General features: G+C 46.5%; 1 protein-coding gene across 1 annotated transcript in view; it reads left to right on the forward strand.

The window, feature by feature from the left end:
* The window catches only part of grik2 (glutamate receptor, ionotropic, kainate 2), a 463,075-nt gene that overhangs the window by 267,974 nt on the left and 168,466 nt on the right, over positions 1-26,635 (forward strand). The window contains 3 exon segments of the mRNA XM_078399849.1: positions 16,455-16,598; positions 17,641-17,748; positions 18,605-18,718. Coding sequence (XP_078255975.1) covers positions 16,455-16,598; positions 17,641-17,748; positions 18,605-18,718 — 366 coding nt within the window.

Raw genomic sequence — 26,635 nt, forward strand, 5'->3', positions numbered from 1 at the left:
GGAAGCCCCGTTTCATTTGTAGGTCAATTGGCTTGTGTAAATTGTCTCCAGTGTGTTGGATAGAACTAGCGTGAACGGATGATTGTTGGTCAGCGCGGACTCGGTGGGTCAAAGGGCTTGTTTCTACGCTGCATTTCCAAACAAAACTAATGATCAAGTAGGAAGTGAATTATTTTGGTGGGAGCGGCAGTGTGAACGTAAGGCAGTAGCGTGGCGATTACGCAGAGCTGGGCTGCATGCATACATGTTCTGTATGTGCAGGAAGGAACTGCAGATGCTGGTTTACACCGAGGATAGGCACAAAATGCTGGAGTAACACAGTGGGTCAGGCAGCATCTCTGGAGAAAAGGAATAGGTGACGTTCCGCGTCGAGACCTTTCTCCAGACGGAGAGTCAGGGGAAAGGGAAACTAGAGGCATGAAAAGGTTCGGAACAAATTGGAGCCGGCACCGATTACCAAGGAAAGTTGGAGCCCACAATGGTCCTTTGTTGGCTCTGGAAGAGGTGATAACGTAGTGGTATATGGATGCAAACAGTGCAACTAGCAGGATGACTCGGGTGGGGGAGGGACAGAGAGGGAGAGAGAGAGAGGGGCCTAGTCTGAGGAAGGTGATAGCGTAGGGATATATGGATGCAAACAGTGGAACTGGCAGGATGACTAGGGTGGGAGAGGGACAGAGAGAGAGAGAGGGGCCTAGTCTGAGGAAGGGTCTATAACTTCTTTACAGTGGTTGCAATAAGAGCTGTTGACAAAGGGTATCTGATCCCTTAGTCATGGAGCCAGAACAGCACGCAAACTCCGGTCCAACTTGGCATCCTGGGCTACTCCCGTTTGCCTGCATTTGGCACAAACCCCTTCCTGACACAGATATAAGCTGTACGAAAATAACTGCAGATGCTGGTACAAATCGAAGGTATTTACTTCACAAAATGCTGGAGTAACTCAGAAGGTCAGGCAGCATCTCAAGAGAGAATGAATGGGTGACGTTTCGGGTCGAGACCCTTCTTCAGACCGATGTCAGGGGGGGCGGGAAAAGGAAGGATATAGGTGGAGACGAAGATAGAGGGAGATCTGGGAATGTGGAGGGGAAGAAAGTGACAGAGGAACTATCTAAAGTTGGAGAAGTCAATGTTCATACCGCTGGGCTGCGAGCTGACCAAGCAAAATTTGAAGTGCTGTTCCTCCAATTTCCGGTGGGCCTCACTATGGCACAGGAGGAGGCCCATGACGGAAAGGTCAGACTGGGAGTGGGAGTTGAAGTGCTCAGCCACCGGGAGATCAGCTGTGATGAGCGTTTGACGGCACTGGGCCTGTACTCACTGGAGTTTAGAAGGATGAGCGGGGACCTCATTGAAACTTACCGAATAGTGAAAGGCCTGGATAGAGTGGATGTGGAGAGGATGTTTCCACTAGTGGGAGAGTCTGGGACCAGAGGTCATAGCCTCAGATTTAAAGGACCTGCTTTTAGGAAGGAGACGAGGAAGAAATTCTTTAGTCAGAGGGTGGTGAACCTGTGGAATTCATTGCCACCGAAGGCTGTGGAGGCCAAGTCAGTGGATATTTTTAAGGCGGAGATTGATAGATTCTTGAATAGTACGGGTGTCCGGGGCTATGGGGAGAAGGTAGGAGAATGGGGTTAAGAAGGAAAGATATCACAAAATGCTGGAGTAACTCAGCGGGTCGGGCAGCATCTCTGAAGCGAAGGAATGGGTGACGTATATCCTTCCTTTGTCCCGCCCCCCTGACATCAGTCTGAAGAAGGGTCTCGACCCAAAACGTCACCCACTCCTTCGCTCCAGAGATGCTGGCTGACCCGCTGAGTTACTCCAGCATTTTGTGATACCTTCGATTTGTACCAGCATCTGCAGTTATTTTCCTACACAAGAGGGAAAGATAGATCAGCCATGATTGAATGGCAGAGTAGACTTGATGGGCCGAATGGCCTAATTCTTCTTCTGTCCCTTATGCACATGAACTATTCATCTAACCGTCCAAATATCTTTTGAAAATTATAATTGTAAATGCTTCTATAGCTTCCCCGGCAGCTGGTTGCGGACACGGACTACCCTTTTGAGTGTTTAGTTTTCGTAATACTGCATCACTAAACAAACAACACTAAACCTCATTGAAATCTTTACGTAGCAGGGTTTACATGAGGGCGTGCAGCATACGTTTACTAGGTTAATTCCCGGAATGGCGGGACTGCCATATGTTGAAAGACTGGAGCGGCTAGGCTTGTATACACTGGAATTTAGAAGGATGAGAGGGGATCTTATCGAAACGTATAAGATTATTAAGGGGTTGGACACGTTAGAGGCAGGAAACATGTTTCCAATGTTGGGGGAGTCCAGAACCAGGGGCCACAGTTTAAGAATAAGTGGTAGGCCATTTAGAACTGAGATGAGGAAAAACCTTTTCAGTCAGAGAGTTGTGAATCTGTGGAATTCTCTGCCTCAGAAGGCAGTGGAGGCCAATTTTCTGAATGCATTCAAGAGAGAGCTAGATAGAGCTCTTAAGGATAGCGGAGTCAGGGGGTATGGGGAGAAGGCAGGAACGGGGTACTGATTGAGAATGATCAGCCACGATCACATTGAATGGCGGTGCTGGCTCGAAGGGCCGAATGGCCTCCTCCTGCACCTATTGTCTATTTTATTGTTCGGCCTGCGTTATGGCCATGACATTTTCAGGATGGTATCAAGGGCAGAGAGGTGGGAGGAGGGACGGGGGCTCCATAGAGAAGCAAGGGTGTTCTCTTTAGAACTGAGGCGTTTAAGGGAAGATTTGTCAGAGGTGTTCAAAATCAAAAAGAGCGTTCGGAATTTCCACTGGTAACGATGTCAGCAACAAGGGACACAAATTTCTGCTGCTTACCAAGAGAAGCTGATAATACATAAGGTATTTTTATGCAATAAATTGTTGTAAACTTGAAGCCGTTACCTTTAGGTTAGTTTAATTTAGTTCTGTTTATTGTCACGTGTACCGAGGTACAGTGAAAAGCTTTTGTTGCGTGCTACCCAGTCAGCTGAAAGACAACACATGATTACAATCGAGCCGTCTACAGTGTACAGGTGCATGATAAGGGAATAACGTTTAGTGCGAGGTTAAGTCCAGTAAAGCACAATCAAAGATAGTCCGAGGGTCACCAATGATGTAGATAGTTGTTCAGGACTACTCTCTAGTAGTGGGTTTCAATGTCGGGAGCCGCGACCGCCCCGACGTGGCAACTCCAACAGCCTGACCGCGGGAGAAGACGGCAGGGGAAGAGAAAAATACATTCTGGCCTTCCATCACAGTGAGGAGGTGACTGGGGGAGACTCACTGTGATGATGGATGTTTCTTTTTGTTTGGGTGTTGGTTAATGATTGTATGTGTTATTGCATTTTTATTGATTATTCTTATTGGTCTTATTGTTGAACTGCGGGTAATTTTTCATTTCACTGCACATTTATGTGTGTGTGACAAATAAATTGACTATTGACTATTGGGTATGAGTGGGTGGTGCAAGGTAATTTTATTATAATGTGCGCAAGAGATCTGAACTTCTATTTAAAAGGCGGAAAAATGCAGGCCCCTGGAGCATAAGCAGATAGAGATGAAATTATTTTTAAAGCTATTTCCAAAGAATGAGTGTGGTTATAATGAGGATGGCTTCTCTGGCACTGTAACATTCTTTGAATCTTGATTGTGTAGCTGCTGTTATTCAGTGCACTGTTGTAGAGTCAGAGAGTCATGCAGCACAGGAAACAAGCCCTCAGCAACGATCCATCCATGCCAATCGAGATAGACAATAGACAAAAGGTGCAGGAGGAGGCCATTCGGCCCTTCGAGCCAGCACCGCTATTCAATGTGATCATGGCTGATCATTCTCAATCAGTACCCCGTTCCTGCCTTCTCCCCATACCCCCTGACTCCGCTATCCTTAAGAGCTCTATCTAGCTCTCTCTTGAAGGCATTCAGAGAATTGGCCTCCACTGCCTTCTGAGGCAGAGAATTCCACAGATTCACAACTCTCTGACTGAAAAGGTTTTTCCTCATCTCAGTTCTAAATGGGCTACCCCTTATTCTTAAACTGTGGCCCCTTGTTCTGGACTCCCCCAACATTGAGAACATGTTTCCTGCCTCTAACGTGTCCAACCCCTTAATAATCTTATACGTTTCGATAATCTTATACGTTTCTCTCTCCCTCCTTTCTTAAAAAACTCCATCCAAGCTAGGCCCGTTTGCCCACACCTGGCCCATATTCTTCTGAGCCTTTCCTTTCACCATTTAAGATTTTTTAGATTTAGATTTAGAGATACAGCGTGGAAACAGGCCCTTCGGCCCACCGGGTCCGCGCTGCCCAGCGATCCCCGCACATTAACACTATCCTACACACACTAGGGACAATTTTTATATTTGCCCAGCCAATTAACCTACATACTTGTACATCTTTGAAGTGTGGGAGGAAACCGAAGATCTCGGAGAAAACCCACGCAGGTCACGGGGAGAACATACAAACTCTGTACAGATGCCGACCGTAGTCAGGATCGAACCTGAGTCTCCGGCGCTGCATTCGCTGTAAGGCAGCAACTCTACCGCTGCGCCACCGATGAGAGGGGAAAGATTGAATGGGAATCTGAGGGGCAGAGAATGGTTTGGGTGCATGGAATGAGGAGGTAGTTGAGGCAGAAACGATAACAATGTGTGCGGCACGGTGGCGCAGTGGTAGAGTTCCTTCCTTACAGCACAAGAATCCCAGGTTTGATCCTGACTATGGGTGCTGTAGGTACGGAGTTTGCAGGTTCTTCCTGTGACTGCGTGGGTTTTCTCCTGGTGTTCCAATTCGTCATAGGAACAGAATTAAGAACTAATTCTATGTCAATGCTAAACTCTTAAAAGTAATTTGTGGATGTAATTCAAATGTGATATAAGTTGATAAATTCATAAGTTCAAGGAGCAGAATTAGTCCCATTTGGCCCATCAAGTCTACTCCGCCATTCAATCGTGGCTGATCTCTTTCCCCTCTCAACCTGCCTTCTCCCCTTAACCCCTGACACCCTTACCAATCAAGAATCTTGTCAATCTCCGCCTTAAAAATACCCATAGACACCCACACAGCCGTCAATGAATTCCACAGATTCACCACCCTCTGATTAAAGCAATTCCTCCTCATCTCCTTTCTAAAGGCACGTCCTTTTATTCTCGTCTTTTTCCACAGATGCTGCCTGACCTGCTGAGTTACTCCAGCACTTTGTGTTTTTTTGCTTATTGTTTTTTCCAGCCCTGTTTGACATTGTGAGCAGGGCCGTTTTTACAGCATTATGGGCCCCCGGGCAAAGCAGTGTACTGGGGCCCCTACCGTTACTCTCCCCCACCCCCCTTTCCCTACCAGCCCCCCCCTGTCGTGCCGGCGAAAAGCACTTACCGAAAAGCCCTTAGCGATGGACTTAGGGTGCTACATTGGTGCGAAAAGCACTTACAGATCGCTGTGAGAAGCACTTAGGGATGGAAAAGCAAAGCACTTAGGGAGCTAATTGTTGCGAAACAGATCGCTGTGAGAAGCACTTAGGGACCGAAAATGTTGCGAAAAAAGCACTTATTGAACCTACATTTTTAAAGTAGTATTTATTTATTGCAAGTCACTTAACATACACAGATCAGCATGGGGCCCCTATGCTCGTGGGGCCCCGGGCAAGTGCCCATCAGGCCCATGCGTTAAGACGGCCCTGATTGTGTGCAGGGAATTGCACAGCACATCAGCATTGTCAGATACGGTGTTTAACACATTGTCCGCTGTACGTAATAAATTACCGTGTGGATTCTGTTTACTGAAATTGGTCGGAGAAGCAGAGATTAAAATGGTGATTTGAGCAGGGCAATTCATATCGTAGACTGCAGCATGCCAATGGGTGTTGAGATCAGGAATAATTAAATGAGTCATCGGGACAGGCAATATATATTCAGCGTTCATGCAAAGTTAATCCCTAAAGACGTTGATGGAGATTGAATGTGTGGAGAATGGCTGAAACCAAAAGCAGCAGTGAATGACCATGTTACAATTCTTGCTATTGAGGGCGTGCAGCGTAGGTTTACTAGGTTAATTCCCGGAATGTCGGGACTGTCATATGTTGAAAGACTGGAGCGACTAGGCTTGTATACGCTGGAATTTAGAAGGATGAGAGGAGATCTTATCGAAGTGTATAAGATTATTAAGGGGTTGGACACGTTAGATGCAGGAAACATGTTCCCAATATTGGGTGAGTCCAGAACAAGGGGCCACAGTTTAAGAATAAGGGGTAGGCCATTTACAACTGAGATGAGGAAAAACTTTTTCAGTCAGAGAGTTGTGAATCTATGGAATTCTCTGCCTCAGAAGGCAGTGGAGGCCAATTCTCTGAATGCATTCAAGAGAGAGCTAGATAGAGCTCTTAAGGATAGCGGAGTCAGGGGGTATGGGGAGAAGGCAGGAACGGGGTACTGATTGAGAATGATCAGCCATGATCACATTGAATGGCGGTGCTGGCTCGAAGGGCCGAATGGCCTCCTCCTGCACCTATTGTCTATTGTCTATTGTCTAATTCGAAGCATTATTGCCTGATAACTAATGCCATATAGAGTCGTAGAGTGATACAGTGTGGAAAGTGGCCCACATGTCCCAGCTACACTGGTCTCTCCTGCCTGCTTTTGGGTCCATATCCCTCTAAACCTGTCCTATCCGTTTACCTGTCTAACTGTTTATTAAATGTTGGGATAGTCTCTGCCTCAATTACCTCTTCTGGCAGCTCGTTCCACACACCCACCACCATTTGTGTGAAAAGGCTACCCCTCAGATTCCTGTAAAACCTTTCCCCCTTCACCTTAAACCTATGCACTCTGGTTCTCAATTCCCCTACCCTGGGCAAGGGGCTCAGAAACTGTGCGTCCACCCGATCTATTCTCTCATGATTTTAAACACCTCCATTGTTCACCTCGGTCACGGCGGCGCAGCGGTAGGGCTGCTGCCTTACAGCGCCGAAGACCCGGGTTCGATCCCGACTATGGGCGCCGTCTGTACGGAGTTTGTACGTTCTCCCCGTGACCATGTGGGTTTTCTCCGAGATCTTCGGTTTCCTCCCACACTCCAAAGACGTACAGGTTTGTTGGCTATTCGGCTTGCTGGAGTCTGTGTAAAATTGTCCTCTAGTGCGTTTAGGATCTTGCTAATGTGCGGGGATCGCTGGTCGGTGCGGACTCGGTGGGCCGAAGGGCCTGTTTCCGCGCTGTGTCTCCAAACTAAAAAACTAAATTCATTGCAATGTAATCTCCGGTATGCTTGCTTAAGTTGCTTTTAATCACCTTATCAAATACTTACTGTGGTGAAATTAAAATGCATCTGTTCCAATTGAGAGTATTACCTGAGGCTTTCTTGTCATGACGTGACACCTGTCTTCTTTTATGCGCTGGTATTAATGTTTGTCTAAACCCACTGGAGATAAATGGGGGGGAAAAAAACCTGTCATTTACTTGAATAGAAAATTGCCCTCGGCTACAATTAGGGACATGTGGAGAAATCGAATGATGCTTATTTTAGTGAAAATACAATGCAATTTAACAGTTCATAAAACAGTAAAATTTAATGCAACACCGTAAGTTTTATTAAATTTCACCGGGAGAAATTATGATGCGTGACATGTGTGATTTAACATTGATGATCACGGACATAATAGATTTAATTAAATAGAGCGGGAGAGAATATTTTCCAACTCAATGACCATTTGTATTGCTGCGCAGAGATCAGAGTCTCTCTGATGATGAGATTGGGGAGAAGCAGTGATTGACTTGTGGTGAGGTGGTGCTTTGGTCGTGTTGAAGTGGAGAGAGAGTGTTGGTAACCTGAGGGTGAAGATTAAGTTAACATAGAAACATAGAAAATAGGTGCAGGAGGAGGCCATTTGGCCCTTCGAGCCAGCACCGCCATTCATTGTGATCATGGCTGATCATCTACAATCAGTAGCCCGTGCCTGCCTTCTCCCCATATCCCTTGATTCCACTAGCTCCTAGAGCTCTATCTAACTCTCTTTTAAATTCATCCAGTGAATTGGCCTCCACTGCCTTCTGTGGCAAATAATTCCACAAATTCACAACTCTCTGGGTGAAAAAGTTCCTTCTCACCTCAGTTTTAAATGGCCTCCCTTTTATTCTTAGACTCTGTCCCCTGGTTCTGGACTCCCCCAACTTTGGGAACATTTTTCCTGCATCTAGCTTGTCTAGTCCTTTTATAATTTTATACTTCTCTATAAGATCCCCTCTCATCCTTCTAAACTCCAGTGAATACAAGCCTAGTCTTTCCAACCTTTCCTCATATGACAGTCCCTCCATCCCGGGCATTAGCCTTGTGAACCTACGCTGCACTGCCTCAATAGCAAGGACGTCCTTCCTCAATTTAGGAGACCAAAACTGCACACAATACTCCAGATGTGTTCTCACCAGGGCCCTATACAGATAAAACAGATTTAACAGATACAAAGTTTGTTCATAAAGTAGTTTTTTTAGTATTTGAATGCAAAATTATATTTATTATTTTCCACCAAGTTTTGTCATTTGCAAATGGCCATGATTTAGTTTAATTTAGAGATACAGCTCGGAAACAGGCCCTTCAGCCCACCGAGTTCGCACCGACCAGCGATCCCCGCACATTAATGCTACACACACAGGTACACCAAGCCAATGAACCTACAATCCTGTACGTCTTTGGAGTGTGGGAACCGAAGATCTCGGAGAAAACCCACGCAGGTCACGGGGAGAATGTACAAACTCCGTACGGACAGCACCCGTAGTCAGGATCAAAGCCGGGTCTCCGGTGCTGCAAGCGCTGTAAGGCAGCACATCTACCGCTGCGCCACCGTGCCGACCCAATCTTTGGATAGACATATTACTTTAGTTTAGTTTAGTTCAGTTTAGTTTAGAGATACAGTGTAGAAACAGGCCCTACGGCCCACCGAGTCCACGCCGACCAGCGATCACCTCGTACAATAGCACGGTCCGACACACTAGGGACAATCTACAATTTTTACCGAAGCCAATTAACCTACAAACATGGATGTCTTTGGGATGTGGGGGGATACTGGAGCACCCGGAGAAAACCCACGCAGTCACGGGGAGAACGTACATACTTTGTACAGACAGCACCCTTAGTCAGGATCGAACCTGGGTCTTTGGCGCGGTCAGGCAGCAATTCTACCGCTGTGCCACCGTGAGAGTACAAATAAGGAACTGCAGATACTGGTTTACAATAAAAGGCACAAAGTGCTGGAGTAACGCAGTGTGTCGGGCAGCATCTCTGGAGATCATGGACAGGTGATGCTTCTGCTTCCCCAGATACCTCGATGTACAGTATGCCTATTGAAGAAAAACCCACGCCTGTATCCACCTATCACTTGCCAGACTTTGCCCTGCCCTTCCTCACTTGAAACGTTCTCATCTCTGAATCCTCGTGGGTGAAGGGTATCTGGAACAAACTGCCCGAGGAAGTAGTAAATGCAAATACAACATTTAAAAGGCTAAATGTCTTTTAACAGGCACAAGGATAGGAAAGGTTTAGAGGGGTATTGGCCAAATGCAAGCAAATGGGATTGGCTTGGATAAACAACTTGGTTGGTATTAACACATTGAGCTAAAGGCTCTGTATTGTTTTGTATAACTCCATGAATCTATAAAGTTGAAAAGATTAACAATCCATTTCAAACGGTGGAGAGAGGAATGCTAGATTAAATTGTTTAATTTTATATGGCAGCATCTCCTTCCTACATTAGTAGCACTGATAAATAAATAGAATCAAACACGACACCGTGGCACAGCGCAGAATTGCTGCCTCCATTCGCCGGAGACCCAGGTTCGATCCTGACTACAGGTGCTTGCTTGTGCGGAGTTTGTACGTTCTCCCCGTGACCTGCGTGCTTTCTCCGGGAATTTACTAGGTTAATTCACTGAATGGCGGGACTGTCATATGTTGAAAGACTGGAGCGACTAGGCTTGTATACACTGGAATTTAGAAGGATGAGAGGGGATCTTATTGAAACATATAAGATTATTAAGGGGTTGGACACGTTAGAGGCAGGAAACATGTTCCCAATGTTGGGGGAGTCCAGAACCAGGGGCCACAGTTTAAGAATAAGGGGTAGGCCATTTAGAACTGAGATGAGGAAAAACTTTTTCAGTCAGAGAGTTGTGAATCTGTGGAATTCTCTGCCTCAGAAGGCAGTGGAGGCCAATTCTCTGAATACATTCAAGAGAGAGCTAGATAGAGCTCTTAAGGATAGTGGAGTCAGGGGGTATGGGGAGAAGGCAGGAATGGGGTACTGATTGAGAATGATCAGCCATGATCACATTGAATGGTGGTGCTGGCTCGAAGGGCCAAATGGCCTCCTCCTGCACCTATTGTCTATTGTCTATTGTGCTCTGGTTTCCTCCCACACTCCAAAGACGTACAGGTTTGTACGTTTGCGCAATGCTCCCCCCCCTCCCCCCCCCTCTCCCCCTCCCCCTCTCCCCCCCCTCCCCCTCTCCCCCCCCCCTCCCCCTCCTCCCTCCCCCCCTCCCCCTCTCCCGCCCCCTCCCCCCCCTCCCCCCTCCCCCCCTAGTGGGCTGAGGAGCCTGTTTCCGTGCGGTGTCTCCAAACTGAACTAAAGTATGGAAACAGGCTCTTCAGCCCACTGTTTTACCCTCAATCATCAAAGACATTAATGAGACTAAAGGGAGGACAGAGAGATCAGCCATAGAGTCATACAGCACGGAAACAGGTCCTCCGGCCCAGCTTGCTCACACAGGCCAACAATGTCCATGCTACACTAGTCCCCCCTGCCTGCGTTTGGCCCATATCCCTCCAAACCTGTCCTATCCATGTACCTGTCTAACTGGTTCTTAAACGTTGGGATAGTCCATAGGTATAATTGCATTTTAACCATTATCCCACGCATGTTTGTAAAGAATAAGAAAATAACTGCAGATGCTGGTACAAATCGAAGGTATTTATTCACAAAATGCTGGAGTAACTCAGCAGGTCAGGCAGCATCTCAGGAGAGAAGGAATGGGTGACGTTTCGGGTCGAGACCCTTCTTCAGACTGATGTCAGGGGGGGCGGGACAAAGGAAGGATATAGGTGGAGACAGGAAGATAGAGGGAGATCTGGGAAGGAGGAGGGGAAGAGAGGGACAGAGGAACTATCTAAAGTTGGAGAAGTCGATGTTCATACCACTGGGCTGCAAGCTGCCCAGGCGAAATATGAGGTGCTGTTCCTCCAATTTCCGGTGGGCCTCACTATGGCACTGGAGGAGGCCCATGACAGAAAGGTCAGACTGGGAATGGGAGGGGGAGTTGAAGTGCTCGGCCACCGGGCGATCAGTTTGGCCAACGCGGACCGAGCGCAGGCGTTGAGCGAAGCAATCGCCGAGCCTGTGTTTGGTTTCGCCGATGTAAATAAGTTGACATCTGGAGCAGTGGATGCAATAGATGAGGTTGGAGGAGGTGCATGTTTGTAAAGGCTCAGTAATATACAGGTAGCATGTCTGTTGAAGGTTCAGACAGAGACAGAGTGGAAATCTGATCAAAATTGTCTCGCTCGCTGCAGGGTGAGTGAGTCTGTTGACACTTCATCCAACGAGTGGAATTTGGCAGCTGGAGACCGACTCTGAAGCACAGTGGCTCTGAATAGAGAAATGATGATCAGAGCTGCCAGGAAAGATTCTTTATCATTTTCACTTTCGCCTGGTTTTCATTCATGCCTTGACGAAAGTCGACTTTATAAAAATGAAAACTCTGACACATTTATGATTGCCCTCAGGTGGAAAACTGTATTTCACTTCTTCAGGAAGTGACCCAAGTAATTTGGTACCTTTGTTAGAAGGGGAGTTTAAAATAAATTCTGGAACATTGGAAATTTGACGGCACTGTGCCTGTACTCGCTGGAGTTTAGAAGAATGAGGGGGGGGGGGGGAACCTCATTGAAACGTACAGAATAGTGAAAGGCTTTGATAGGGTGGATGTGGAGAGGATGTTTCCACTAGTGAGAGAGTCTAGGACTAGAGGTCATAGCCTCAGAATTAAAGGACGTTCCTTTAGGAAGGAGACGAGGAGGAATGTCATGAGTCAGAGGGTGGTGAATCTGTGGAATTCTTTGCCACAGAAGGCTGTGGAGGCCAAGTCAATGGATATTATTAAGGCAGAGATGGATAGATTCATAGATAGATAGTACGGGTGCCAGGGGTTATTGGAAGAAGGCAGGAGAATGGGGCTTGGAGGGAGAGATAGATCAGCCATGATTGAATGGCGGAGTAGACTTGATGGGCCAAATGGCCTAATTCTGCTCCTATCACTTAATAGCCTAAATTGATATAAAAGGAATGAGAAAGATAGAACAGGTTAAACAGTGGTGTGACTTCTCCTGTGTATTGCTTTCCAACATTAGGACATACAATTTGATCCATTTCACTCTCAACAGGCCTGAGTTTTGTTTTGGAAGCATCATCGATTGGAACAGGATGGAACCAGGCCCTTCAGCCCACTTTTTTAGCACCAATCAACAAATGCCATTTACATTAATCTTACACTCATACCATGTTCATTTTAGTTTTAGTTTTAGAGATACAGCGTGGAATCAGGCCATCCATGCCGACCAGCGATCCCCGCGCACTAACACTGTCCTACACACGCTGGGGACAATTTACACTTATACCAGGCCAGTTAGCCTACAAACCTGTACGCCTTTGGAGTGTGGGAGGAACCTGGAGCTCCCGGAGAAAACCCTCGTGGTCACGGGGAGAATGTACAAACCCCTTGCAGACAGCACCCGTGGTCGGGATTGAACCCGGGTCTCTGGCGCCGTAAGGCAGGCAGCAACACTACCGCTGCGCCACCGTGCCGCCTTGATTATTCTTCCCACATTCTCACCAACACATTCGGAATCTGCCGCAGGGGCCAACTTATTGTGGTCAGTTAACTCACCAAACTGCACGACTTTAATATGTGGAAGGGAACCAGAGGACCTGGAGGAAACCCACACAGTCACAGGGAGGTTGTGCAAGCTCCACGGAGATGCTAATGGAGGCCAGGATTGTACCCAGGTCACTGGTCCTGTGAGAAAGCATGGTGGAGTGCATGCCCCAATCAGCATCAAAGGTGCCGATGTGGGAATGTGTTGAGACCTTCAAGTTCATAGAGCCATAGAGTCATACAGTGTGGAAACACGCCCTTAGGCCTAACTTGCCCACACCAACCAACATGTCCCATCTACACTAGTCCCACTTGGCATTAATATTAACCACAGGGGCCACATTTTAAGGATAAGAGGTAGGCCATTTAGAACGGAGATGAGGAAAAACGTTTTCATTCAGAGAGTTGTGAATCTGTAGAATTCTCTGCCTCAGAAGGCAGTGGAGGCCAATTCTCTGGATCCTTTCAGAAGGGAGTTAGATAGAGCTCTTAATGATAGCGGAGTCAGGGGGTACGGGGAGAAGGCAGGAACGGGGTACTGATTGTGAATGATCAGCCATGATCACATTGAATGGCGGTGCTGGCTCGAAGGGCCAAATGGCCTCCTCCTGCACCTATTGTCTATTGTCCATTGTCAATTACCAATGATCTGTCATTCAGCCTTCCGTGGCAATGAATTCCACAGATTCACCACCCTCTGAGTAAAGGAATTCCTCCTCCTCCTCTCCTTCCTAAAGGAATGTCCTTTAATTGGGTGGTGAATCTGTAGAATTCATTGCCCCAGATGGCTGTGGAGTTATGTGCTGCTTTTGAACGATCTACCACATTGAACCAGCAGCCAAGGAGGCACAACTTCCTTACGAGGCTGAGGAAGTTTGACATGTCACAAAGACTCTTTCAAACTTGTATAGATGCGCCATAGAAAGCATATTGTTGGGCCGCATTGCAGATTGGTTTCAGGTGAGCTCTGCCCATGATTGTGGATTGAGCTCAGTCCATCACACAGACCACACTTCCCACCATTGAGCCCATTTAGGCCATTTAGATAGAGCTCTTAAGGATAGCGAAGTCAGGGGGTATGGGGATAAGGCAGGAACGGCGTAGTGATTGAGAATGATCAGCCATGATCACACTGAATTGCGGTGCTGGCTCGAAGGGCAGAATGGCCTCCTCCTGCACCTATTGTCTATTGTCAATTGTCTATGGAAACGCAGCAAATAACGGGCGGCACGGTAGCGCAGCGGTAGAGTTGCTGCTTTACAGCGAATGCAGCGCCGAAGACTCAGGTTCGATCCTGACTACGGGTGCTGCACTGTAAGGATTTTGTACGTTCTCCCCGTGACCTGCGTGGGTTTTCTCCGAGATCTTCGGTTTCCTCCCACACTCCAAAGACGTACAGGTATGTAGGTTAATTGGCTGGGTAAATGTAAAAATTGTCCCTAGTGGGTATAGGATAGTGTTAATGTACGGGGATCGCTGGGCGGCACGGACTTGGAGGGCCGAAAAGGCCTGTTTCCGGCTGTATATATATGATGATATGATATGATAACTCCACAGCCTTCTGTGGCAATGACCCACTCATTCACCACCCAATGAAAAGATGTTCCTTTAGGAAGGAGATGAGGAGGAATTTCTTTAGTCATAGGGTGCTGAATCAATGGAACTCATTGCCACAGAAGGCCCAAGTCAATGGTTATTTCTAAGGCAGAAATTGATAGATTATTGATTAGTACGGGTGTCAGGGGCTATGGGGAGAAGGCAAGAGAATGGGGTTAGGAGGGAGAGATAGATCAGCCATAATTGAATGGTGGAGTAGACTTGTGTGGGAAGGAACTGCAGATGCTGGTTTAAACCGAAGATAGACACAAAAGAGAGAGCTAGATAGAGCTCTTAAAGATAGCGGAGTCAGGGGAGAAGGCAGGAACGGGGTACTGATTGAGAATGATCAGCCATGATCACATTGAATGGCGGTGCTGGCTCGAAGGGGCCGAATGGCCTCCTCCTGCGTCTATTGTCTATAAAAAGCTGGAGTAACTCAGCGGGACAGGCAGCATCTCTGGAGAGAAGGGATGGGTGACGTTTCGAGACCCTACTTCAGACTAGTTAGAGATAAGGGAAACGAGAGATATAGACGATGTTGTAGAGAACAATGAATGAAAGAACAATGAATGAAAGATATCCAAAAAAGTAATGTTGATAAAAAGGAAACAGGCCATTGATCACCGTTTGTTGGGTGAAAACTGGTGTAACTTGGGTGGGGGGTCGAAAAAGAGAGAGGGAATGCTGGGGTTACTTGAAGTTAGAGAACTCAATATTCATACCACTGGGCTGTAAGCTGCCCAAGCAAAATATGAGATACTGTTCCTCCAATTTGTGTTTAGCCTCACTCTGACAATGGAGGAGACCTAGGACAGAAAGGTCTGTCCTAGGATGGGAATGGTAATAAAAGCGTTTAGCAACTGGGAGATCAGGTAGGTTCAGTTTCAATGAGATCCCCCCTCATCCTTCTAGACTCTTCTCCTTGCTCCCATCAGGCAAAAGATACAGATGCTTGACAGCAAGTAGCACTGGACTCATAAATACCTTCTTCGCCACTAGTATCAGGCTTCTGAATTACCCTTCCATAAGCTAGGGCACTGTCCGATTCACCTCTACCGCATTGCGGACATTGGACTTTGTGGAACTGATGCGCGACAATGTTGAGAACTATATTCTGCACTCTGTATCTTGCTCTTTGCTCTTTGCTCTACCTATAGGGACTTGCGTTTGCCTATTTTATTTCTGTACAGTATTATCTGATCTGTTTAGAAACATAGAAAATAGGTGCAGGAGTAGGCCATTCGGCCCATCACTGCCATTCAATATGATCATGGCTGATCATCCAAAATCACGAGAGAGAGCTAGATAGAGCTCTTAAGGATTGCGGAGTCAGGGGGTATGGGGAGAAGGCAGGAATGGGGTACTGATTGAGAATGATCAGCCATGATCACATTGAATGGCGGTGCTGGCTCGAAGGGCCGAATGGCCTCCTCCTGCACTTATTGTCTATTGTCTATTGTCTATAAAATCAGTACCCCGTTCCTGCTTTCTCCCCATAATCCCTTGATTCCATTAGCCCCAAGAGCTAAATCTAATTCTCTCTTGAAAACATCCAGTGGATTGGCCTCCACTGCCTTCCGTGGCAGAGAATTAGATTGTCTATTGTCTATTCAAGAGAGAGCTAGATAGAGCTCTTGATAGCGGAGTCAGGGGGTATGGGGAGAAGGCAGGAACGGGGTACTGATTGAGAATGATCAGCCACGATCACATTGAATGGCGGTGCTGGCTCGAAGGGCCGAATGGCCTACTCCTGCACCTGTTGTCTATTGCGTTTTGTCTAGATTGCACGCAATGCAAAGGTGGTCAGTGTACCTTGGTGCACACGGCAATAATAACCGAAGCCGAAACAACAGCTCTGCAGTTGCTCCATGGTGTCGCCTAACCCTTATTCTCCTGCTTCTTATTTCAGACAAACGCTGCCTTGGTGTACGACGCGGTCCACGTTGTGTCGGTGGCAGTGCAACAGTCCCCACAGATGACGGTCAGCTCACTGCAGTGTAACAGGCACAAACCCTGGCGGTTTGGAAGCCGCTTCATGAAGTTCATCAAAGAGGTACGAGGACAAAATGCTTGCAACTCTATTTCCGAACGTCACCGATAATTTTTTTTTACAAGTACGAAAGTCCATTCCTTTCCCTCAAAATTCAAGGGGTGATTATTGCCGATGACTGATCCCCCACGACAATAGACAATAGACAATAGGTGCAGGAGGAGGCCATTCGGCCCTTCGAGCCAGCACCGCCATTCAATCTGATCATGGCTGTTCATCCAGAATCAGTACCCCGTTCCTGCTTTTTCCCCATATCACTTGATTCCATTAGCCCTAAGACTATATCTAACTCTCTCTTGAAAACATCCAGTGAATTGGCCTCCACTGCCTTCCGTGGAAGAGAATTCCACAGGTTCACAACTCTCTGGGTGAAAAAGGTTTTTCCTCATCTCAGTCCTAAATGGCCTACCCCTTATTCTTAAACAGAGTTGGTGAATTGAGGACCATAGGACATACGCTTAAGGTGGAGGGGAAAAGTTTTAATTTTAAACTACCTCCACCCATACACCACCCATACACACACCACCCTTTGTGAAGTTATCCCTCAGATTCCTATTAAATCTTTTCCCCTTCACCTTAAACCTTTGTCCTCTGGTCCTCGATTCCCCTACTCTGGGCAAGAGACTCTGTGCGTCTACCCGATCTATTCCTCTCTTGATTTTATACACCTCTATAAGATCACCCCTCATCCTCCTGCACTCCAAGGAATAGAATCGCAGCCTGCTCAACCACTCCCAAATGTTCTCCAGGGATGCTGCCTGACCCGCTGAGTTACTCCTGCACTCTGTGTCCTTTGGTGTATAAAATGGCTTCCACATTTCTTTATTTCTACTCTATAAATGTTAGCAAATGGATATAATTTCACGTTAGCATGCTGATCCTGAAGTGAACACTGAAGAGAGACACAAAATACTGGAGTAACCCAGCAGGACAGACAGCATCTCTGGAGAGAAGGAATGGGTGACGTTTTTCGGGTCGAGACCCTTCTTCAGACTGAAGTGAACACTGCTCTCTTAATTTTACTTATTTTTGTCCCCTTCTCTAGGCTCACTGGGAAGGTCTCACAGGAAGGATTATATTCAACAATTCCAATGGCTTGAGAACAGATTTTGATTTGGATGTGATCAGTCTGAAGGAGGAAGGTCTTGAAAAGGTATTTGGCTTCTGCTTTAAACTTAATAACCTGACTCGAAAGGAAAAATGACGGAATGATTGAAAAGATATGAAAAAACCAATCATTCTCTTCCAAGCAATGTGGGTGAATAACATTTCTGTGCCCACTTGTGTTCACCCATCAATTCTTTCTGTCTCATAAGAATGGTGTTTCAGAACGTGAAAACCAAGGTTAATAACTTGGTTTATAACTTTGTAACGGGCGCAGTGGTAGAGTTGCTGCCTTACAGTGCCAGAGACCCGGGTTCGATCCCGACTACGGGTGCTGTCCGTACGGAGTCCGTACGTTCTCCCCGTGGCCTGTGTGGGTTTTCTCCAAGTTCTCCAAGATCTTCGGTTTCCTCCCACACTATAAAGACGTACAGGTTTGCAGGTTAATTGGCTTGGTATAAGTGTAAATTGTCCCTAGTGTGTGTAGGATAGTGTTAATAGACAATAGACAATAGGTGCAGGAGTAGGCCATTTGGCCCTTCGAGCCAGCACCGCCATTCAATGTGATCATGGCTGATCATTCTCAATCAGTACCCCGTTCCTGCTTTCTCCCCATACCCCCTGACTCCGCTATCCTTAAGAGCTCTATCTAGCTCTCTCTTGAATGTATTCAGAGAATTGGCCTCCACTGCCCTCTGAGGCAGCAGGGATCGCTGGTCGGCGTGGACTCGGTGGGCCGAAGCGCCTGTTTCCGCGCTGTATCTTTAAACTGAACTGAACTCTTGACATCAAAACAGAAGTAAATGCCCATTAGTAGTTGGGTTCCTACTGGCACCAAGTATATAATAATCAGGGTCAATTCCCTATTGCATCTTTAGATTGTGTGTGTTTTATCTCCATTGTAGGTTGGGACCTGGGTGACCAGCAGTGGGTTGAACATGACTGAGAATCGCAAAGGAAAGACGGCAAACATCACTGATTCATTATCCAACCGATCGTTGGTTGTCACGACGATCCTGGTAAATTATCGCGCGTTCCTCACTTTTCATTTGTGACACGTGGCGCCACACTAATGTGGGAAGCCGCGATGTAGAACTGTGAATATGTACCATTTTCCGACTGAAATTAATAGGCTGCAAGGGCGCAACAAGAAAACATCTAGATAATAAGATTAGTCACTGGGAGCGTTGCTCTGACAGTGCCGGTTGCCTTTCCGACAATGCAAGACGGAGATATATTTCAAGATGAAACCATTTACTTTTGAAAAAAAAACAAAGCAATGGTTCTGAATGCAAGGCACAAAGAAGCCGGCTGAGTGCAAAACAAGGTGAGTCAGCAAGAATGATGAGCAACTTACTTTAGAAAATTGCCCATAAATTCACAAGTCATCGGAGCAGAATTAGAACGCTTTGCCCCATCAATTCTGCTCCGCCATTCAATCATGGCTGATCTATCTCTCCCTCCAGACCCCATTCTCCTGCCTTCTCACCATAACCCCTGACACCCGTACTAATCAAGAATCTATCTGTCTCTGCCTTAAAAAATATCCATTGGCGTGGCCTCCGCAGCCTTCTGTGGCAAAGAATTCCACAGGTTCACCACCCTCTGACTCAAGAAATTCCTCCTCATCTCCTTCAAGGTCCTTTTATTCTGAGGCTGTGACCTCTGGCCCTGGACTCTGCCACCAGTGGAAACATCCTCTCCACACCCACTCTATCCAGGCCTTTCACTATCCGGTAAGTTTCGATGAGGTTCCCCCCCCCCCCCCCCCCCATCCTTCTAAGCTCCAGCGAGTACAGGCCCAGTGCCGCCAAAGGCTCATTATATTCCAATTATACATTTTATTTCATGTGGGAGGAAAAGAGGAGGCTGAGGTATCAGGTGTCCAACGGCAATGTGACCCAGTTGAATGTTATATAACTAAATCTTTCCAAACTCTGTTCTGTCTGCTTTGATTCCTTTTTATATTTCTATAAGAACATCTTGCACTTCCCCCATTTTGAAGACTGCCAGGAGGACATTCACTCCTACTTTGTGACAATGATACACGATGTAGAAATGCCGGCACATTGTGTTCTACTTCCAATCCGCTCAAGTCATTCAGAGGACAATAGACAATAGGTGCAGGAGGAGGCCATTCGGCCCTTCGAGCCAGCACCGCCATTCAATGGGATCATGGCTGATCATTCTCAATCAATACCCCGTTCCTGCCTTCTCCCCATACCCCCTGACTCCGCTATCCTTAAGAGCTCTATCCAGCTCTCTCTTGAATGCATTCAGAGAATTGGCCTCCACTGCCTTCTGAGGCAGAGAATTCCACAGATTCACAACTCTCTGACTGAAAAAGTTTTTCCTCATCTCAGTTCTAAATGGCCTACCCCTTATTCTTAAACTGTGGCCCTTTGTTCTGGACTCCTCCAACATTGGGAACATGTTTCCTGCCTCTAACGTGTCCAACCTCTTAATAATCTTATACGGTTCGATAAGATCTCCTCTCATCCTTCTAAATTCCAGTATATACAAGCCTAGTCGCTCCAGTCTTTCAACAACTAAGTGGAATTAATTTTGGTGGCGGATCGGATGGATTGGCATTCCTATTCATCATGAAGATCGACACAAACTGCTGGAGTAACTCAGCAGGTCAGGCAGCATCTCATCTCTGGAGACAAGGAATAGATCACAAGGTCACAAGTGATAGGAGCAGAATTAGGCCTTGGTGTATCTTTCAAACGTTCAATCAAATAGTCGGGAAGATCTGCCTGTTTGGCACTGCCAGAATCCTGAAATTCATAAGTTCATAAGTGATAGTTGCAGAATTAGGCCATTCGGCCCATCAGTGCTATTGAGGGCGTGCAGCGTAGGTTTACAGATGATACTAAGATGATAGCAAATTTGCAGATGATACTAAGTTGGGGGGTAGTGTGAATTGTGAGGAAGATGCAATAAGGCTGCAGGGTGACTTGGACAGGTTGTGTGAGTGGGCGGATACATGGCAGATGCAGTTTAATGTAGATAAGTGTGAGGTTATTCACTTTGGAAGTAAGAATAGAAAGGCAGATTATTATCTGAATGGTGTCAAGTTAGGAGGAGGGGGAGTTCAACGAGATCTGGGTGTCCTAGTGCATCAGTCAATGAAAGGAAGCATGCAGGTTCAGCAGGCAGTGAAGAAAGCCAATGGAATGTTGGCCTTCGTAACAAGAGGAGTTGAGTATAGGAGCAAAGAGGTCCTTCTACAGTTGTACCGGGCCCTGGTGAGACAGCACCTGGAGTACTGTGTGCAGTTTTGGTCTCCAAATTTGAGGAAGGATATTCTTGCTATGGAGGGCGTGCAGCGTAGGTTCACTAGGTTAATTCCCGGAATGGCGGGACTGTCGTATGTTGAAAGGCTGGAGCGATTGGGCTTGTATACACTGGAATTTAGAAGGATGAGGGGGGATCTTATTGAAACATATAAGATAATTAGGGGATTGGACACATTAGAGGCAGATAACATGTTCCCAATGTTGGGGGAGTCCAGAACAAGGGGCCACAGTTTGAGAATAAGGGGTAGGCCATTTAGAACGGAGATGAGGAAGAACTTTTTCAGTCAGAGGGTGGTGAAGGTGTGGAATTCTCTGCCTCAGAAGGCAGTGGAGGCCAGTTCGTTGGATGCTTTCAAGAGAGAGCTGGATAGAGCTCTTAAGGATAGCGGAGTGAGGGGGTATGGGGAGAAGGCAGGAACGGGGTACTGATTGAGAGTGATCAGCCATGATCGCATTGAATGGCGGTGCTGGCTCGAAGGGCTGAATGGCCTACTCCTGCACCTATTGTCTATTGTCTATTGTCTATTGTCTATTGTCTATTGTCTATTGTCTATTGTCTATTGTCTATTGTCTATTGTTTACTAGGTTAATTCCCGGAATGGCGGGACTGTCATATGTTGAAAGACTGGAGCGACTAGGCTTGTATACACTGGAATTTAGAAGGATGAGAGGAGATCTTATCGAAACATATAAGATTATTAAGGGGTTGGACACGTTAGAGGCAGGAAACATGTTCCCAATGTTGGGGGAGTCCAGAACAAGGGGCCACAGTTTAAGAATAAGGGGTAGGTCATTTAGAACTGAGATGCGGACAAACTTTTTCAGTCAGAGAATTGTGAATCTGTGGAATTCTCTGCCTCAGAAGGCAGTGGAGGCCAATTCTCTAAATGCATTTAAGAGAGAGCTAGATAGAGCTCTTAAGGATAGTGGAGTCAGGGGGTATGGGGAGAAGGCAGGAATGGGGTACTGATTGAGAATGATCAGCCATGATCACATTGAATGGCGGTGCTGGCTCGAAGGGCCGAATGGCCTCCTCCTGCACCTATTGTCTATTGTCTAAGTGTACTCCACCATTCAATCATGACTGATCTAGCTCTCCGTCCTAACCCCATTCTCCTGCCATCTCCCCATAACCCCTGACACCCGTACTAATCACGAATCTATCTGTCTCTGCCTTAAAAATATTCATTGACTTGACCTCCACAGCCTTCTGTGGCAAAGCATTCCACAGATTCACTAAAAGAATGTCCTTTAATTCTGAGGCTGTGACCTCTAGTCATAGACTCTCCCACTAGTGGAAACATCCTCTCCACATCCACTCTATCCAAACCTTTCACTATTGGTAGGAGGTAGGTAGAATAGGTGACATTTCAGGTGGAACCCTTCCTCAGATCTATTATGTCACTCTACCCCCATCTGTTTGCTACCTTTAAGATAATTTGGTATCCATTTAGATGCCTTTTCTCCAGAGATGCTGCCTGCCCCGCTGAGTTACCCCCAGCACTTTGTACCTGCCTTCGGTGTGAACCAGCATCTGCAGAATGCATATGAGGCTGGATGTCTTTGGCCAGAGGCTGGTGAATTGCCATAGGCAGTGGTGGAAGATAAGTCATTGGGTATTTTTAAAGCGGAGATTGATAGGTTCTTGATTAGTAAGGGCGTCAAAGGTTACAGGAAGAAGGCAGGAGAATGGGGTTTAGATTTAGATTTTTTAGATTTAGATTTAGAGATACAGCGCGGAAACAGGCCCTTCGGCCCACCGGGTCCGCGCCGCCCAGCGATCGCCGCACATTAACACTATCCTACACACATTAGGGACAATTTTTTTAAACATTTGCCAAGCCAATTAACCTACAAACTTTGTAGTGTGGGAGAAAACCGAAGATCTCGGAGAAAACCCACGCGGGTCACGGGGAGAACGTACAAACTCCGTACAGACAGCGCCCGTAGTCAGGATCGAACCTGAGTCTCCGGCGCTGCATTCGCTGTAAGGCAGCAACTCTACCACTGCGCCACCGTGACCAGGGGTTGAGAGGGAAAAATAGATCAGCCATGAGCACACTCTAATTCACTCTAATTCTGCTCCTATGTCTAATGAACTTATGAATTATGCTTAATCCTTCCAAAGTAGGATGAGCTTCTCACTACGTTATTGTTAAAAAAGAGCTACCAAAAATTTATAGAACTGACTGACAGTTCCATTAAACCTTGAGCCATATCTTCCTCTTTTCAATGGTAATGCAGTAATTCAGGTGGATTATAATGAATCGGCAGGCTTCAATGAAGTCTAGAAGATTGCCTTTTTCATTGGAATATGGCTTCAGCGGTTAAGGAAGATCGGGGGAGTTTACGTTGCAGATCTTCCAGAGTAAAGCCAGATGCCTCGTGACAGCAGAGGGGCGCAGATGGATAAGAGTGCAGAGTTTCATACGTTATCATGTTCTCCAGAGATGCTGACTGCCTTTAGAAGGATGAGAGGGGATCTTATCGAAACATGTAAGATTATTAAGGGGTTGGACACGTTAGAGGCAGGAAACATGTTCCCAATGTTGGGGGAGTCCAGAACAAGGGGCCACAGTTTAAGAATAAGGGGTAGGCCATTTAGAACTTAGATGAGGAAAAAGTTTTTCAGTCAGAGAGTTGTGAATCTGTGGAATTCTCTGCCTCAGAAGGCAGTGGAGGCCAATTCTCTGAATGCATTCAAGAGAGAGCTGGATAGAGCTCTTAAGGATAGCGGAGTCAGGGGGTATGGGGAGAAGGCAGGAATGGGGTGCTGATTGAGAATGATCAGCCATGATCACATTGAATGGTGGTGCTGGCTCGAAGGGCCGAATGGCCTACTCCTGCGTCTATTATCTATTGTCTATAATATATACATAATACACGCACATACATAAAAGTTAATTCAATATGTGTGTGTTGTGTACTGTATATATTGAATGAACATTTGTGAGAGTGTATATATATGTGCATGTGTGTATGTATATATTGCGTATATCTTGAACAAACTTTTTGAATATTTGTATAAACACACACACACATATATATATATATATATATATTTGTGTCTTTGCACTATTGTTTTTTTGTTTGTTTGTTTGTTTTATTTATATATATATATATTTTATACATATTTTTATATATATATATATATATATAAAATAAAACAAAGAGACAAACAATAAACAACAACAGTGCAAAGTCCCAAATTATGCCCCAGGACTATGTAGTTAGGAGCTTATTTGGAGGTTGCAGTGGTTAATAGCCTGACAGTTGTTGGGAACAAGCTGTTCCTGAAGCTGGACGTTACAGTTTTCAGGCTCCTGTACCTTCTTCCCGATGGCAGGGGTGAAATGAGAGCGTGGATGTTTCTGTACAGACCACCTTTCGTAAAGAGGGCTTCAATTCTTTTTCCTGAATCTTGGCTCATTCGAAACACCAGGCAACATCGTGAGCGAGCTGGAGATTTTTTTTTTGTGGTCTTGCTAGCAATCGATGGGCTCGCAGCGCCGGGAAATCTTGCTCATTGGTACATAATTCATGTGAGGCATAAACTTCTGACTCCTCTGCCAGTGGGAATCCAGAACCAATTGGAAAATCATGCACAGAGCGCCCTGAGGTTCCTGATTTAGTGCAGCCTGCGGGAAGGAAGAAGATGAACCTGCTGGCAGGCTACCTATTCATTGCTGGCCTCTTTCCGATCCAGCCTCATAAAAGGCAGCCCCGTGAAAGAAAAGAAAGCAAAGGAAATGATGTCCTTGGCCACGATGCAGGTGCTGAAGTCACGACCGAATTTTACTTGTGAGAATAGATTCGAAAATACCCCCTGCTTGACCTGAATTGGATTTCTAAAGCTAATCTGCCCAGAGTCAAGATTGTGATGTGGGTGGCACGGTGGCACAGCGGTAGAGTTGCTGCCTTGCAGCACCTTATATTTTCTTCGGGAAGCTCCAGATTCCTCCCACAGCGATCCCCGCACACTAACGCTATCCTACACACACACGAGGGACAATTTACATTTATACCAAGCCAATTATCCTACAAACCTGTAGGTCTTTGGAGTGTGGGAGGAAACCGAAGACTTCGGAGAAAACCCACGCAGGTCACGGCAAGAACGTATAGACTCTAACGGCCGGCACCCCGTGGTCAGGATCGAACCCGGGTCCCTGGGCTGTAAGGCAGCAACTCGACCGCTGTGCAACCTCACCACCATCGTCCCCCATCCTCCTACAATAGACAATATGTGCAGGAGTAGGCCATTCCACCCTTCGAGCCAACACCGCCATTCAATGATACTAAGCTGGGGGGTAGTGTGAATTGTGAGGAAGATGCAATAAGGCTGCAGGGTGACTTGGACAGGTTGTGTGAGTGGGCGGATACATGGCAGATGCAGTTTAATGTAGATAAGTGTGAGGTTATTCACTTTGGAAGTAAGAATAGAAAGACAGATTATTATCTGAATGGTGTCAAGTTAGGAGGAGGGGGAGTTCAACGAGATCTGGGTGTCCTAGTGCATCAGTCAATGAAAGGAAGCATGCAGGTACAGCAGGCAGTGAAGAAAGCCAATGGAATGTTGGCCTTCGTAACAAGAGGAGTTGAGTATAGGAGCAAAGAGGTCCTTCTACAGTTGTACCGGGCCCTGGTGAGACCGCACCTGGAGTACTGTGTGCAGTTTTGGTCTCCGAATTTGAGGAAGGATATTCTTGCTATGGAGGGCGTGCAGCGTAGGTTCACTAGGTTAATTCCCGGAATGGCGGGACTGTCGTATGTTGAAAGGCTGGAGCGATTGGGCTTGTATACACTGGAATTTAGTAGGATGAGGGGGGATCTTATTGAAACATATAAGATAATTAGGGGATTGGACACATTAGAGGCAGGAAACATGTTCCCAATGTTGGGGGAGTCCAGAACAAGGGGCCACAGTTTAAGAATAAGGGGTAGGCCATTTAGAACGGAGATGAGGAAGAACTTTTTCAGTCAGAGAGTGGTGAAGGTGTGGAATTCTCTGCCTCAGAAGGCAGTGGAGGCCAGTTCGTTGGATGCTTTCAAGAGAGAGCTGGATAGAGCTCTTAAGGATAGCGGAGTGAGGGGGTATGGGGAGAAGGCAGGAACGGGGTACTGATTGAGAGTGATCAGCCATGATCGCATTGAATGGCGGTGCTGGCTCGAAGGGCTGAATGGCCTACTCCTGCACCTATTGTCTATTGTCTATTGTCTATTGTCAATGTGATCATGGCTGATCATTCTCAATCAGTACCCCGTTCCTGCCCTCTCCCCATACCCCCTGACTCCGCTATCCTTAAGAGCTCTATCTAGCTCTCTCTTGAATGCACTCAGAGAATTGGCCTCCACTGCCTTCTGAGGAATAAAGTCCTAGTTTGCCCATCATCACCTCATAGCTCAGACTATCAAATCCTGGCAACATCCGCTTAGAAACATAGAAGCATAGAAACATAACTCTTAAATCATCTCTGTTCCTGGGAGTATCAACCAGCTTCTGGCAGTGTTGCAACATAGACACAAAATGATGGAGTAACTCAACGGGTCAGGCAGCATCTCTGGATTAGGTGACTTTTCTGTTCCAGACCCTTCTTCAGACTGAGAGTCAGGGGAGAAGGAAAGCTGAGGTACGAA

The sequence above is a fragment of the Rhinoraja longicauda genome, chromosome 5 (assembly GCF_053455715.1).
Source record: "Rhinoraja longicauda isolate Sanriku21f chromosome 5, sRhiLon1.1, whole genome shotgun sequence".
Lineage (NCBI taxonomy): Eukaryota > Metazoa > Chordata > Chondrichthyes > Rajiformes > Arhynchobatidae > Rhinoraja > Rhinoraja longicauda.